Consider the following 17,196-nt stretch of genomic DNA (forward strand, 5'->3'; position numbering starts at 1 on the left):
AAAATATTGTGTTTGTATTCATCCCCCCTTCTACAAAATGTTTCTCTTCTTGTAGACTCTCACGGGACCAACAGTTAATGTGGATGCAAAGGGATAGAATTCAATTTCTTCACTTATGCCAAGAAATGATGAATTACTTAATTATTGAATTTAAAAGATTTCATTCAATATGAACCAAACAAAGGAACTGGAATTTGTTCAAAGAAATTTATCATTCAAATTCTCCTAGAATCCTTTCAATTTTATGAACCAAACAGCACTCAAAGGACATTTGGTTTGATAAAATGGTTTTGAGGGATTTAGATTCAATGGAAGGATTTAAAATTCGAAGGATTTAAAATTCGAAGGATTTAGATTTGGAATCTTTGGTGTGCTTTGGTTTGTAGGATTTGAAATAGAATTGAATTCTATTTTTTATAAGAGTTGACTGCTAGCCGTATGAGGTAGGAAACTCTTTTTGTATCCCATTTAACTACAGATTCTTTCATTTCCATGTAAAAGTCATTTCCTTCACGAATCAAGATCTAGAAAAAAAAATTCCAATCATTGACTCAAACCCATTGTCAAATTCTATTCAAACCAGGGGCGGACCTGTAAGGGTGGTATGGGTGGCACGTGCCACCGTATTATTTCGCCACCGAAGGGTAAAAAATTTAGGTTTGTTAACGGTGCTACCGTATTATTTTGGAAGGTGCTACCGTATTATTTTGAAAAGTGCTACCGTATTATTCAAACATAACAATTAAAACCCAAACAAAAAAAAGCTCAATTGTCCAAATTAATAAAATGCAAAGCCCAATTAACTTATTAACATTTTCAAAATTTAATTATATGATTAAGCCCAATTAACAGTTTGTGTTTTTAAAGCCTTTAGTTTAGAGTTTACTAGTTTAGGGCCTAATTTCCTAAAGCCCAAATCGTATTTTTGCCTTTAGAGTTTAGGCCCGGCTTGTGCTGTTGTGCATACTGCAGTTGTGCGATACGAGAGCGAGAACGACGAGCGTGAACGACGAGCGTGAACGACAAGCCAGAGCGAGTGAGCGACGCGACTGTAATCAGGGCGTGAACGACGAGCAGGGACGAYAAGCCGACCGAGTACCGACAACCAGGTTACCAGGGCCACCACCAGGCAGGGACACTGTCAACAAGAAGAATCGATTCGATTTTGGACCGAGTCTTGATTCTTGAAGACTCGGACTCGGACGATTCAGAAATCAGAATYGATCAATCGAAACTCACTCACTYGAACTCGGACGATTATTCAGATTTCATTTCAGAATCGATTCAATTAGGTTTAGGTATACATTTTTAGTTYTAGTTGATTATTTACTTGATTAGGTTTAGGTATACCGTATACATTTTACTCTTGATGAAATTGATTATTGATTTGATTAAGCATTTGATTTGAGTACTGTCTACACTCTAYTGTGYCTACYGTCTAGTGTAGATTTGCAAAATAAAAATGTGAAAGTGAAATTGATTTGAGCAATAAGCAATTGAGTATTGAGGCATTGAGCTACTGTGTCTACTGTCTCAACTCTCATTATTGATTTTATTATTGATTTGCAAATTTACTCATTGTCTCATTACTGAATACTGATTACTTATTATTGTTTTYATTACTTAGATTTACGATTCTCATTCATTATGGAAAAATATTTGAAGCGAAAAGCTTCATCATCAACCGGTAATAATGATGCATCCAACAATATGATTGATGTTAACGATCTTCCTTGGGATCCATCAGAGAGACCCAAAATTATAAGTTATAACCCAAATCAAAGAGACGAAATTAGACGGAGTTGTTTTGCCCATCAACTTCAATTAGTAGTTGTGGCGGTTGCAAAAAAACACGAAGGTGTTAAAGACTTCTTTGATTTGCTTGCTTTGGTTAATATTGTTGTAAACTCTTCTTGCAAACGAAAAAATATGCTACGAGAAAGTCACAAAGAGAGAATTCAAGAAGAAATTGGAAATGAGGAGATTGAGACTGGTAAGGGGTTAAACCAAGAGATTTCCCTTGTCCGAGCTGGAGATACACGATGGAATTCTCATCTTAAAACAATCGTGAGTTTAATTGCTTTGTTTCCAGAGGTTATACAGGTGCTTGAATATGTCGAAGATGATGGTGATAATGGAGCTAGTCGGCTTCAAGCAAAAGGTCTTTTATCATACTTAAAGACATTTGAATTTGTGTTTTATATGCACTTGATATCAACGATCTTAGGTTTAACAAATTCATTGTCTCAAGCTCTTCAAAGGAAAGATGAAGACATCTTGGAAGCTATTGATTTGATAGGAACAACCAAAGGTCAATTACAAATGTTGAGGGAAAATGGGTTTGATCAAGTTTTGGAGAAATGCTATTCTTTTTGTGATAAACATAAGATTGTGAAGTTGGATATGGCTGAAGCTTATGTTAATACAAGAAATTCAAGGAAAAAGATGAACATTACCAATCAACATTATTATAACTATGATATATTCAACACTGTTTTGGATATGCAGATCCGAGAGTTTGGTAATCGTTTTGTTGAGATAAGTACCGACTTGCTTCAAAATATGGCGGCTTTGAATCCACGCAATTCGTTTTCTCAGTTTAACAAATCAAGCCTATTGAAGTTGAGTCAGATGTATCCCCGAGATTTTGAAGACAAGGAAAGGATCATTCTTGAGCATGAACTTGATATCTACTATCATTCTGTTTATAATGATGTCAGATTTGCCTACTTAAACGGTATTGCCGACCTCGCCAGATTAATGGTGGCAACAAGAAAGCATCTTTCTCATCCTTTAGCCGACCGGTTATTGAAACTGACACTGGTTTTGCCTGTTGCAACTGCTACGGTTGAAAGATGCTTTTCGGCGATGAAGCTTGTCAAGACAGATTTACGTGACCGAATTGGTGATGATTTTTTGAATTCTGCCCTCATTTGCACCATAGAAAAGGAAGTCCTTAGTAATGTTAAAAACGAAGATATCATCGATTGTTTCCAAAAGATGAAGACACGTCGAGGACAAATTTAGGAGTTGTTTCTCAACATACTTTTTGTAATTATTTTTGGGTATATATTGACCGTTTCCAAAAGATGAAAATGCGTCGGGTACAAGTTTAGGAGTTGTTTATCGGTACCATAAAAACCATATTTTTTTGTAATTATTTTTAGATGTATATTATATTATATTAATTATATGGTGCCACCATATGGAAAATTTTCTAGATCCGTCCCTGATTCAAACACAATATGGAGGTACTGATGGCACAATAGACAACTGAAAAGGAGCAATTGCTTCCCTTTTATTTTATATAAAAACAAATTATAAATAATTATAAAAATAATTACATTATCTTTTTATTATTTGATTATTACAAAACAACTGTTTTTAACATATTTTAAAATATTTTTACACATAAATCTTACAAAATCCCGTAAAATGCCCAACTAACCCGTGGGATTTCAAAATCCAACTAATTATTCAAACTGAACATGAGATTAAAATAAAATTCAATTCCAAATCTCATCTAATCCCACAATCTCTAAATCTCATCCGATCCTGCAAACCAAAATGTATCCCAAGTCTTTTAAAACATGTTTGTTGTTTCATATATGGGTTTGAATTTTTGACGGTAGCTTTGAAGAAGACGGCGATCAAAAAATAATAAATTATCATAGCAGGTTGGATATCTAGGTTAATAAAAAAAATTAATAATAAATTAAACCCTAATTTATTTTCTATCTACAAAAAGTGAGAAGAAAAAGACTAAATTGACCTCATGTGCAATTACTAGCTAATTGTAGGATTAGAAGACGTCTAATAAATGTGCTGACAGCGAAGAATTCCAGCAGCACCACCGTAACACAACCACCTCTCGCTGCCTTTGTTCGTATTCCATCTTACGCCATACATTCCAACAATCTTGGAAGGAAGCTCTTCTTCGTCATCTCTTTTTCCAACAATCTTGGAAGGAAGCTCTTCTTCGTCCTCTCTTCTTCCAACAATCTTGGAAGCAAGCTCTTGCTCTTCTTCATCTTCATCTTCATCATCTCTTTTTCCAACAATCTTGGAAGGAAGCTCTTCTTCTTCATCATCTCTTTTTCCTTTCTTTGAACTACTACTCTGCTGTGTCTCTGAATCGCTATTGCCATCGTAACAAACAGCTACCGACAAAAACAAGAATAAAAACAAAATCTGTATTATATGCTAAGCAAAAAATGATTAGAATTTATGAAACAAACCTAAAGGTTGTTGGCATTCCTTCAACATTTGCTCCTTGGCTCTCTTCTCCTGATTTGAGAGGGATCTATAACCGCGTCTGGTTCTCGGGGTGTCACCCCATTCCTTGGATGATTTCTTCATCAGAAATGGTACGTCGGGTAATGGAGATAAAATGGTAAGACCTGATTCTTCCATGCTCATCGCTCCACAAAGATAATGAGGCTCCCGATTTCTCGATGGGTCTTTCTCCACGGCTTTCATTGTAAGCTGAACAAAGATCAAACTCATAAACTCAATCATCATTCCATACAAATCTCAACTTCCAAGCATTATACTGATATACTCCCTCCCTCCCAAAATAATGTTTCCTTTCAATTAACTAAATGACGATTTTATCCTGACAGATTTTCGTCGCCTCATACATAAAAGTAGACAATTGCTTTTGAAAGTAGACGCTTATTTTAGGATAAACGAAAATAAACGTATTTTGGGATTTATAAGCGGAATCGTGAACAGGATTATGAATAAATACACTCTCCTTTGAGTGAAAACAAATAATTTTCTTTTTTTGGCAAATCAAACTTGCAAAACTATATGTGGAGTTGGTGAATGAATGGTTTAGAAGAGAAGAAGAAACAGACCTGGAAATGTACAACTTTACCATCTGAGCAGCAGTATGCAACCATGCCTAAGATTCAACTTGCAAATTGTCAATCAAACTTCTGAATTACGAAATACAAATATACAAAATAAACAACCTTCTATTGGTCAGAGATGAGGGGGGGAAAGGGGGGGAGGAGCGAGAGAGAAGAAAAGGATTGATTGTAAATACAATTGATATGAAAATATTTTCGGTTTAAATCAGGGAACTCACCTGTTAGTCTTGACACTTGAACGCTCCAAATTGAAGATGATGAACAATGATAGCTATGCGATGCATGTCGCTGTGCCGCAACAAAGGGTGCACCGGTAACAGGGACATCACATGCAGCCTTCGATAAGCTGATTATCTGTATTTCTCCATCGTCGAATGATAAAACAACACATCTATAAGCACAAAAAGAAGCAAAATTATGAGTTAAAACGAACCCAAAATGCAGAAATGAATGAACCACACCATATGATACCTTGGATCGGGATGCCAGTCCAAACCGTATATGATCCTCTGGGCCGGGTTTACATCCCAAAGAGGACGAAAAGGATCACTACAAGGACGAACAACTTGTCAAGATATATAAATAGTTTATATGCAACTTAAGCTCCATCCGGGTAACGAAAATATCACTCTGATAATGTAGTGGATATTGAAAATATCTCTAGAATCAGGTTGCTACAATCATCTGAGCGACTTTTAACACCCCCACAAACACAATAGTTGGCAATCAGAAGATGAGAGAAACTAAGATGCGCATTCCAACTTATTGAGCGAGTGGGGAGAGTGTAACTTCCAACAGACAGTGTTATCATTTGAGATAATCATGGTTGTAATAATCAGGAAGACAAAACTTGTAGATCAATATTTATGGCAAGAGAGAAGATGCAGAAGGAGATGTAACATTTCCATCAATTCGATAGAGCAAATGGTCAAAGCATGTTGTCAGGCCTTTCTCGATTCAAATCAAATAGCAAATCAGGTATAGAAAAATTGTTAAATAATGCATTCACATTATTTTCTTACAGAACGCAGAACATAACAATCATGATCACTAGAACAAAATTTTAGACTTCCACACAGAATAAACCAAATATCCTTACCGTAAATCCCAAAACTTTGCACCTTTATGACCAGCAGTAACGATTATATTTGCACTCTCAGAATCGCTGCAAATATCAACAAAAAGAGGTTTCAAAAAACTAAAAACCAAAAAAAAAGTATTTTAAATTTCTCAACCTACAACCACAATATTAAATTCTTAGAAACAATCAAATTCAAGCGTGCATTCTTTTCTTTCAGGATAAAAGGTGCCAAGACAACCAAAAGATAAAACTTTGAACCAATACATGAATGATGAAATGTCTTGACCACAAGTAGAAAGGTAAATAAGATAAATGTGTTGAGGTGACTTCTGAATCATTTGCCTAAACTCCAGAATGAACAAGTTGAGCCAATTGAACCTGTAAGTGTTGGTTTGCTAAAGAAAGCAAAAGATTACAAGTCAAGTACATATAAAAAACTATAGTCAATCACTGCTCTTGGAGCCTTAAAGGACCATTAGGTATTAGGTTTAATTCCTGCTAGGTTGCCATCAACTCTTTTAAGAGCCAAGACCCTTAAGTTTGTCTAGGCAATGTGAAGGGATTGCATGGACCCTATATAGTGGTTGCACCAAAGATGTCATATATCCCACCAGATATCAACAGAAGAGGTGAAATAAACAAGGCTTTGGGACATGTAGAGCATCAAGTGATGCCATGTTAATCTTTACCTAGCCCTTACCTCTTTGTATGCCCTACACAATTAAAGCAGACAATTCTCACTGGTGTACATATAGGCCTATGGTGGAGTTAACCAAACTATCATCTCCACTAAGAGTGTCCCAAAATGTATCGTCTTGTATTTCATAATTCATACAAAGATATCATTTATGTTAAGTGCACTAAAGCAACAAGTACAAGTTTTATTAAGATACCATCAGCAACATGCCCTCACATAGAAATGGAATGAGTGAAAAAGAAAATATCTATTTTATATTTCTAGTGAGACTAACATGAAAAGGTTTATATTTATCCATCAAGAATGACTGACCTTGGAACTGGTGCCCATGCTAACGCCCTTATAGGAACTGTATCTGCAGTAAAGCGAAGCAAAGGTCTGGTATCTGCAAATCAAAAGATATAAAACTGAAATCAACTCTTAAAAATAACAAAACTAATTAACAAAAACCATCAACCATAGGAATACTCTGTAGGTTTCATGTATAAACTCTCGAGAGATCGAAGGCACAATTTCTACCTTATGTTAAATAGATTACAATCAAAACATGCCAAGTGCACAAGATACAAGCACATGCCATGTATTGCTAGCTGGAAAGTGAATACATAGCATGAGTACCTTTCAGTGGACCATCAGCAGAGAACTTCCATAGAGCAACCTAGATGTATAGAAATATGTAAGTCTGACTTCAATAGCTATTATGTGAACAAGAACGGTGGCAATAGACTAATTACCTACTTTTCTATATTTGTGTATGTCTATGAGTGCTTGTGAATGTGCTATATCTAAGAATGTAACTATGTACCAAAGCTGTTATTCTCACACGATCCCAGCGAGAATGATACAATGCAAAGAAGTATATTTCACATACACATTAGGATAATAGAGACGTATATACATAAAAACCCTCAAGGAACAGAAAAAATATAGGCACAATGCTAAAATTACCACTCCATCATGACAACCAGCCAGAATGAGATCGTGAGGAGATGATGTCGACCACTCCAGTGTTAGGGGAATGCTGTACAGAAAAACATTAAATACAAAAAATGAGGTCAAGAAAAAAAAAAGTAAAATGAAGCTCAGAGTGGAATTAGCAGGAGCCATCAATATTTGAATTTTTTGGTTAATAGAACTTAAATAGCAGATGAATTAGTCCATGAAAAGAATCAACAGTGCCATGGTAATAATACCCAAAGCCATAGAACAGCTAACTCTTTAAAGATTCCATCCACACAAGTGAAAAGTAAATTCCATTAATATTATGTCATCATAAATTTACATTAAACTAATAGTGGTAGTAAAAATCACTGGAACAATGAAGATCCATGGTGACACCAACAAAGAATAGAACTTCACAAGAAAATATTACCTTTGTCTATCACCACACTTCAACATCGAACATCTGAATACTGGTTCCAACTTAATAAAGCGAGGATCAGTCCCCTCCTTTCGGCAAGCAGAAAACATAACTTCAACTGCATGAGGAGCAGGAACCTCCCACCTGTATCCATAAGTCTAAATATGAACAACTAAAGAAGAAAAGAACAAATTGAGAAACTGAAGAGAAATCTCACACTTCAAGAGCTCCATTTCCAAGCAAGACAGCAAGGTATCCCATTCTATGTTTGGAATTAAAATAAGTATCAGAAGGTCTCCATTTTACATCCCACGCAACTTTTCCATTGTGAGCCAAGCACAATACGAGTCTAGGCAAAGCAACATCCTCAGGAATGCAGCGACTATCCATATCAGTTTCAAGGAGGACAGGATCAGCTTTGTCCTCAATTGATCTCATAGGATCTTGTCCACAGCCAGAGGATGTATCAGCGTTCAGAAGGGAGGTTCCGCATTTTTGCGATGGCAAGTGAAGATCGGTAGCAGTTTCCACACTCTTTAATCTCAATTTGCATTTTGTCAATGTTGACGTAGAAGCAATTAACACCGACTTTTCAGGATGTCCTTCATCGTGAGCTTTCCGCTTTCGACCAGAATCCTTTTTGGCAACTAGTTCATGTGTTTTACTACCATCATCTACTTTGGAAACAATTTCAGGGGTCTCGATTGAAATTTCATCTACCTCAGGCAACTTTGATGAGTCCTCATGGAACGTAATTGCTAGAGGTTTCAGATATTGGTTGTTAACATTGATGTTGTCCTCAGGGAACTTAACTGCTAGAGGTTTCACACTTTGATTGCTACTGTCCAAATTATCTGCAGAAACTTTTGTTTTCTTCTTTCTAACACCTTCCATTGGTTTAACTACATTGAAATTTATAGTCTCCGTAGCCCTAATATCCTGTTGCTTCTCTGTTGAAACTCCTACAGGAGCATTCTGATCTCTGCAAGTACCTTTGGAAAAATTTTCAGGGGTTTCAAGGTACACATTATTCAAGTTGGATGCGACCTCAGGCCATTTAAGTGATTCCAGATGTTTGTTGCTATGATCTAAGTTATCTTTTGATTCCTTTAGTTGGTTCTTTCTAGGCCTTCCTCTTGGTCTTTTTGGTGCACTCGGTTTGGCATTTGTAACACCTGTAGCAACTAGTTCAAGGATATCATGGGATCTCCCATCTGTAAGTAGTAACTTGGTTGAATCTTCTGGAAATTGAACAGCCTGAGCGTGCAGATGCTGGTTGTTATCATACAACTTAATAGATCCATCGATGGGATTCTTTCTAGGTCTCCCTCTTGGCTTCGTTGGTTGAGTTGATTTAGGCTTTGTTGCTTTGTTACTACTTGAATTCGTCTTTGATTTCCGTTTGACATGAGGAATCACATCATTGTCTTTCAGACCACGATTCAGAAGACCCCATATCTGGATGACACCTCTTCCAGTAAGTGGAGCACCAATCTTGTGATATGAAGACTCAGGAGGATGAGCAGCAACAGCAATGAACTGGAATGCAATTACCACAGCAATATTAAATGAACATAGAAGGGTAACTTTCTTATGCTTGGAAAATGTTATGAACATTTATGTATTGACAGTCGACATCAGTCTTGCACTAGCTTCCCAAAGCAAAAGGATAAGACATCTATTTGTAAAATAGTATGAAATAATAATTACAGCCGACATCAGTCTTGCACTACCAAAATTAACCAGGAAAAATCTAAGGCTAGATTACCTGAATGTGTCAACATGCTGTATAACTACAACCACATGTCATTACTCATAATTTTTAAGGTCCCTTTTCATCACCCAGTATATAAAGAACAAAAGTTGACAAATTCTCGCAAATAACACAAGGAGATTTGGTAGAAAATGTGCAAGTGTGCAACTATATCCAAGTTTAGAAGAAAGAAGTAGGAACTTCAAGTTCTCTAGGCATCTCTGTCATGGGTCGAATCCATATTAGCCACCTCTTTGGCTTTAATACTGCCAAACATTGGTCAAATTCATACCCTCAACTCATATTATCATCTGCTATTGCAATATCATATTGTAGCTAGCGAATAATTGAAGTACAAACCAAAATTCAAAAGACCTGGAGCTTCCAAGACCGACCAAAATTGAAGAACAAAACATACGGGGTACACGGAGTGAAGTCAAAGTTGAAAGAACAGAAGTCCTGAGAAGAACAGAGAGTCAAACTTTAAGTATAGAAGTCACTGAAGAAGCAAGACTGAAGTCTAGGCATTGATGACACATCTTTTCTCCAACAGGCTACAACACGCATTCACTTAAAAATCAAAGCTCAAACCAATCAAAAGTAAATCTTGAGAAAAGCCCAAATTCTAGCATTATTGTGTACAGTATGAAAACTATATGTTTACCCTAAAATGGATCAAAATTCGAATGCAAAAATAAGATTTTCAAAACATTGTGGTCAGACAATATCAGTTGTAATAAGAAAATGAAATTACTTTATGGTTGGATTAATCAAGACATGACAGACAGGCGTCTAGTTTGTCTGTGTCCAAATCATTTTGACACAAGGGTTAGATCTTCATGAATTCATGGACTTTAAGCTCAAAACATATGCACTCGCACTCATATTTCCAAGACATTTCTGAAGGGATAAGTATTTGAGCTTCAATTCATGAATATATTAATGCAATCTCTTACTCTCTTCCACCGTCTTGAGAGACATTTAGCCATAGTGCTTCAACTTCTATTATTCGTTTATAGAGAAGAAAGTTTGTAATACATAGTTGTACTCCAAAACATCAGTTCATGCTCGGGAAGTCTCGTTATCAGGTGACACATGATATAGCTATAGTCGTTCCCTATTTTGGTTATTGAGTTGCGCAGTTATCTTCTTAATTTGGTTGGCTAAGATTGGTATTCATGCTTAGATGTCCCAGAAGACAGTGTTTTGGAGCAATGCAAACCCAACTAAGGAAGATAAAAGTCTCATGTAAAAGCTGTTACATCGAGGAGTTTGTTTACCACAGGGCAACAATCTCAAAAAGAAATTGAGTGTACGTCAGGGATTTTTCAGGCCATGAAAATCTGTGTTTTCAAATTTTTCTTTTCATATTCCTTGGTTTACTAAATTGTACTACTCATGCTTTTGATTTGGTTGTGCACACACGTTTGATGAACTTTATTAAAAATAGGACATAACCCTTCTAGCCTCTAGATGATACTTTCAAAGTTTCAATTACTAACATTTATGCTGCTTAGGAAAAAAAGAGTTTCAAGTCCATATTAGTAGGATGTATAATGGTTCCTAACTGACGCCAGCCAACAATCATTTTGAAGGAAAGGCAGAATTACAAGTGGACGCCATACTCCAAATACAAAAACATGATCGAGCACTTGCTACCACAAATATAAAGCAGGTTCAATATAAACAAGAGAAGCATTCATGTAAGCAAGCAATACCTCAAGATTAATATCACAGTCAGGCCTTTCATGAACTCTCGGACACCAATCCATCGCCCAAACTAGACCTCCAACGTACATTACGAAATCTTTGCTGCAACAAGATTTAATAAGATAATATCTATGAATAAATGGTAGGTAATATCAAGTACACGCTCAAATTTTCTTTGTAAGTTCCAAAATTTTGGACCCACATCAAGACCATATGCTGAGTAGAGATTAAATCATTTTATCTCATGTCCTCCAATTTCCTCCCACATACAATGTGCATTAGTGACCAATCATCAACACACAACACAAGCATAGTTTTGTTCTTTGTATAAAATATCCAAGAGATGAGAACATAACTACAGAGGCAATTTGATTACGGACCTCGAATGTGATGAGATCTTATCTCCACCGGATATGTCCTGCATCAGCATTTAGCCAAAGCCAGTGAGCATTCTTTGAACGATATTGCATCAAAAACTGATATATTGAGGTGGTTATTATTAAAGCAACCAAATTGGCATATTTAATCAATTACATCTATTTTACCTTAGGAACAGCTGCTGAAGAAAACTGAGTTAGGTTTATTATCCTACTAGTGACATCCTTCCTCTGAGGAGCTTCGCTTTGGCAAGCAAACCTAATAGCTTGAGGTTGGTAACAGAAATGTCTCCATTCTCTGTAAATAAATTAAGACCTTCAATTCATAACATGCACACAAAAATACTTGCATAAACATGTGGCTAAACAAATATATAATAATATAAATAAATAGAAAATATTTATAAAAAAGATAAGAAACCTTGAAATCACAATAGTTAATATTTATTTTTGTGCTTATCGTCCAGCTTTTAACAATGATCAACATCCATTTCATTTATCTATTTAATGCATGTCCAACTACTACCAATTATCATTTCACAACTGAGACATAACAAAACTAGTTGTTCGGTAGTACAACAATGATGTGCTCAGTCCCAACTTCGTAAAACGCTTATTTGAAAATTCGTTTCATTTATATTAGGGGAGAGCTATATTAAATAAACCAAGCTTAGTTTGAGATGTATAGTTGATTCTCTAATCAGCCAAATTTGAGGAATACTAAGGGGTTGTTTACCAATTTTGCTACAAGTCTTGTATGAAATCATTTGTATGTCTGGATAGAAATATGTTGATGTTTACCCTTTTTTCCTGAATCAACAATCTAAATGACAGAAATGACCGATCTACCCCTTCGCATGAACTAAATGTTGCTTGAAAACTGAATTATATTTCCGAAACACAAAAACTATTTGAACATCAAAACATAATATCATGACCTGCATCTCTCATCATCCAAAAGATAAACTGTTGGGTCACCTATTGATTTGGTGATGACCCTCCAATTTGTCCTACTATCCTATCAACATTTAGTAGTTATCGGTTTCTTTGTATATTGGTTTCTTGATACAAACTGAAAGCCCTAGGCAAAATCAAAGAATAGCCAAAGTGAAGATAGAAGGTCACTGATGCAGTTTTGTGGATCAACTATCTGAAACATACACCAAGACTTCAAGTAGTTGTTTTGAAGCTTGAAGTTGATTTGAAGCTACTAGCCGATTGAAAGAAGATCTGCCTACCAAACTGACCATATCTCTGCAAACCTTGTACCTGATAGGGACATTCCTTATTCAGTAGGTTTGTCTCTACATACTTACACAGGTGAAGTACAAGTGATGGAACAGTACTTTGTGCATGCAGTGTCTGTTAAAAAGGACAATGCCTATCATCTTATCCCAAGGCGACAAATGTCCCTATGCATTTAATGCATCATGTGGTATAAAAGGCAGAGTGCATCTCCCATGCAAAATGCTTTGTTAGGACCAAAATTGATCCTAACTTCTCTAAAAAGTTTTATTAAGCAATTCGGGCTAAGGATGGAAGATTCAGAGATCTGCTGAGCCATAATGACCAAGTCTGGAAGAGCACACAGAGGCTCTCTGGATGACTAGGAGGCTCTCTGGATGACTAAGAGGTTCTCTGGAAGACTAAGAGCTCGGGTACTCGGACACAAAGCAAGTGGCTTCCTAGACAGAATTTTGTAAGTGCATTCTCAAGGCAATCAGCTCTCTTCTCCTACTCTCATGTGTGTGAAGAAAGCCCAGTATTCTTCGTTCCTTGCAAGTACTCTTTATGTTGTTCTTGTAAGTTCTTCTGTGTATGGGATTGTTTAGATTAGGTTTATGCTTTCCTTATTCCGCAACAATCTGTATTTATGTGTGTTAATTCTTGATATACATCAATAAGAATTAAAAGTTGAAAAAATCTATGTAATTGTATTCAACCCCCCTTCTACAATTATTTTTTGTTTATTGTCGTCCCATTTGGGACCAACATAAACTTCAATATAATTTTTGAACATGCTTGAAACAATTTTTGTTTACCCCAATTAAATCAAAGTCAAATATTAGCAAGTCAATCAAGATCCCAGAACCAAAAATAGTTAGCAAATTTATCATCAATTTACACAAGAGAAAATTGAATCTTTGCGACCAAGAAAAAACCAAATATGGTAGGGGTAGGAGATCCAGACTAATCAAACCAAAAAAGCCAATGTTCATCAAATCTAACAGGAAATGCGTCGGTGGTTCTATGGTCGCTGGAAAGAGGGTTTCTTAGAAGTTTAGCATTTCTAAGCGGTGTCCCTTTAGCTCCAAAAACCCATTGCTTCTACCTTCTTCCTCCACTTCTGATATCACCATCACCACCAAAACCAAAAACACTTGCCTAAAATAAATCCACACAACACAAGAATATGCTTGGAATTGATGAGAACAGTAGGTTTTTATTTTTGTTCGGAATCCATACATGAGATTATGCTTGGAATCGATTCGCATTTCTTGGACTCGATGTGTTCCTTCTTTTGTGGAGCGAGGGTCGCCAGAATAAGATGCAGTTGTGGATCGATGGTCGCTGGAAAGAGATGCAGCCGGCAAGGGAAAATCGTCAGGGGAAGGGGGGAGGAAAGAGATGCAGCGGCGAGAAGAGAGCATGAAAAAGGGCAACCAGATGGGTTATATCAGAGGAGCATTTTTTATCAGGGGCAAGAAAGGTAATTTTTTGGGATGATAATAGACAAGTGAGCTATTTGGGTTGTGTGAATAAGACGGCCTATTTTCCATTAAGCTGCAAGTAACACCAGATATGTTTGTGCGATTAAGCCCAATCAGCCATTAAGCCCATTAAGTCAAAAAGTAAACAATACCTAACTTAATTAACCATGCATCACAGAATGTTACTTAAGGCTCAAGTAGAAGTTTAATGCCCTACGGTTACAAATAAACAGTTAAAAAGCTGATTATCAACCTTTTAGATGTAAAGTTGATTCCACAAAGGTACAGTGATGGAGGTCAAAAGCGATGAAGAAAGATATCGTGGTTCTCTGTGTAATGCATTCATGATTGAATCTCTAGAAAGCGACAAGTTTGTGGTGGTCTATAAACGAATTGGATGGTCTTTAGCTCCCTCTTCAAAAATGCTTTAATTGTCAACGTATTGTCTATCAATGTAAGTGCAAATCATATACATTTGATACATTGTTGTACCCTTACCTATGTTTCCCTTGAATCATGACAAGTGTCTCATAAATTTAGCAGTTTGTTCTATGAGTTGTCTTACTGAGGATGACATTACATGCAAAAATCAATCTTATAAAAGCATAATTGTGTACAAGTAGTAGAATACCACCCAAACAGCAAATACTCTTGTGAAAAAATATGAACACAACAATGAACTAGAATTGTATAATAAAAGCACTACATGTGATTATAAGATAGTCATATGTACTTTTCCCCATTATTTTCATCACTGCAATATGGGAAGACTTTCCGTCTAACAAATACAGATTCTTGTTGCAACTTCAATTCTAACATTATCGGTTACAAAATTAATGGTGTTTGCATTTGGCAGTTTTCTTATAAGTTCAAAGATCAGTTTCAATTTTGAAGTTGAAAACCTAATCTTCTTGAACCAAAAAGGGACATGTAGCTTGTTTCAAATTGGAACGAAGGAAGCATGACTGACAAAAATTTCTTGGATCAGCGGCTGTATAAACTTATTGTACTCATATAATAACCGTAACAAATATGTACATATTTATAAACCATAAACACACACAAGCAAGATATGGTCATACAAAACAAGTTTGCGAAATTACCTTAAAAAGGTGACAGAAGAAGTCATTCGTTGAATCTCAGATTGATCATACTCAAATTTTGATTCCCCTGAGAACTCCAAAATCTTATCCATAGCTTTTAAATGATTCTCAACTGAATAATCAAAATTTGCAACTGAAATTCCTGGTGGAAGACCTTCGTCATCATTAACGTCACCATCTTGGTCCACCAAAACAATTTGCATATTGGATTGTTTATTCTCCATCACATTTGCCTGTAAATCATATATAATCTTACATATATTACGCAATCCCTGTGCAGTTGAACTGCCGCTGGCACAGGTGAGAATTGTACCCTAAATCCTTCTCTTTAGAATTTCTTTCTAAGCAATAATTTTTACGACCAGTGTGCAAAGTATCGTTCTTTTGTTTTCCACATCAAGGTTTTAAAACAGAAACGAGCCTCGAGGTGTTTTCCCCTTAGTGAAATCTTTGAAAGCAAAATACAAGTACCTAAAAGTTTTCTCGGCAAGGATCTGAGAGAGCGCAGATCGGGATTTGAGAGACCTTCGATTAGACTTTCATCCCATTCTTGTCGGGTGGGGGCAAGAGAGGGAGAGAGGGGCAAGGGGTGCTATTAGGTTCGGAACACAGAGGGAGCGAAATCAGGGAACATGAGAACCGGGAAGGGGAGATGTCAAAGAGAGAGTGGGTAGAGTAGAGGTTATTATTATTAGCTTAGCGGTGTTTGGGATTGTTTATTTAGCTGGGTTTTTTTTTTTTACACATAAATTAAATGTTAGCGTTTGGATGAGTAAAAATAAAATTGTTTATATCGATGTCAAGCCCGTAATAAGCAGTTTTTGATAAGTTAATCATTTTTTATTTATAAAAAACTGCTTATTACCAGTTTACTATTGTAACCTTGTTTTATTAATGTTTGTTAATTATTAATCTTATTGATATAAATTATTAATCTTATTAATATAAATTATTAATCTTTTTTATATAAATTATTAATCTTACTGATATAATTTTGTTAAAAATATTATTATAAACGATGAAAAAATAAATTTTTACATGTTAAAAAATCAAATAAGTTTAATTATGGAAGGCTGTCCTTTTTGGTCATTTTATATATATAAGCAAAATTTATCAAACACTAAAAAACAACTTATCAGCTTATTGCTTTTTGGTATCATTATAAGCTAATCCAAACACTTTTTTACAAAATTCCGGTTTGATACCACATAAGTTAATAAGCACTTTTATATAAAAGCATAAGTTGTTTTAAATAAGCAATCTCAAACACCTCCTGAATGACCGTGTATTATAAAACATTTGACAAAAACTTTTGAACATCATTTTTTATATACAAAGTATTGTTTATTGACGCGTATTACTTAAAATTTAAGATTACAAGTAAATTGTGTATAAGTATAACTTATTAAAGCTTCATTTTGAATTTTTGTAACTAACTATAGATAAACAAAATTAAATAAGGGATAAACATCTTATTTTAAATATAAAAAATCTAAAATATAATTAAGATAATAATTAGTTATAATAAAA

The 17,196-nt window shown here is 35.5% G+C and overlaps 2 protein-coding genes across 7 annotated transcripts; one reads left to right on the forward strand and one right to left on the reverse strand.

Annotated features, from left to right (window-relative positions):
• The first annotated feature begins 1,647 nt into the window (after positions 1–1,647).
• On the forward strand, positions 1,648–3,027 carry LOC112506191 (zinc finger MYM-type protein 1-like). Its single transcript, XM_025110212.1, has one exon. It carries the CDS (start codon positions 1,648–1,650, stop codon positions 3,025–3,027), a length of 1,380 nt encoding a protein of 459 aa, XP_024965980.1.
• Positions 3,028–3,678: 651 nt separating this feature from the next.
• Positions 3,679–16,245, reverse strand: LOC112515196. Of its 6 annotated transcripts, none has more exons than XM_025121868.1 (18): positions 16,138–16,245; positions 15,667–15,899; positions 14,319–14,423; positions 12,021–12,150; positions 11,856–11,893; positions 11,484–11,577; positions 10,141–10,224; positions 8,230–9,551; positions 8,025–8,156; positions 7,601–7,673; positions 7,271–7,310; positions 6,965–7,037; positions 5,974–6,039; positions 5,346–5,423; positions 5,093–5,265; positions 4,860–4,906; positions 4,239–4,485; positions 3,679–4,160 (listed from the first exon to the last, which is right to left on the reverse strand). In XM_025121868.1, the coding sequence occupies exons 2-18, from the start codon at positions 15,888–15,890 to the stop codon at positions 3,814–3,816; spliced, it is 3,273 nt and encodes a 1,090-aa protein (XP_024977636.1). In that variant the 5' UTR covers positions 15,891–15,899; positions 16,138–16,245; the 3' UTR covers positions 3,679–3,813. The 6 variants fall into 6 exon arrangements, with proteins under 6 accessions (XP_024977636.1, XP_024977643.1, XP_024977647.1 ...); XM_025121875.1 differs by having other exon boundaries at positions 15,980–16,245; XM_025121879.1 differs by lacking the exon at positions 10,141–10,224.
• Between the last annotated feature and the right edge of the window lie 951 nt (positions 16,246–17,196).

This window comes from Cynara cardunculus (genome assembly GCF_001531365.2).
Source record: "Cynara cardunculus var. scolymus isolate 2C chromosome LG 1, CcrdV1, whole genome shotgun sequence".
Lineage (NCBI taxonomy): Eukaryota > Viridiplantae > Streptophyta > Magnoliopsida > Asterales > Asteraceae > Cynara > Cynara cardunculus.

What these genes read in the sequence shown, in the direction of transcription:
- LOC112506191 (XM_025110212.1), top strand. Translation starts at nt 1,648, where the DNA reads ATGGAAAAATATTTGAAGCGAAAAGCTTCATCATCAACCGGTAATAAT.
- LOC112515196 (XM_025121868.1), bottom strand. Translation starts at nt 15,890, where the DNA reads ATGGAGAATAAACAATCCAATATGCAAATTGTTTTGGTGGACCAAGAT. An exon ending in GGAAATGGAGCTCTTGAAGT is followed by an intron (nt 8,157 to 8,229) that starts GTGAGATTTCTC and finishes TTATGGATACAG; the next exon opens with GTGGGAGGTTCCTGCTCCTC. An exon ending in GACTGGCATCCCGATCCAAG is followed by an intron (nt 5,266 to 5,345) that starts GTATCATATGGT and finishes TTGTGCTTATAG; the next exon opens with ATGTGTTGTTTTATCATTCG.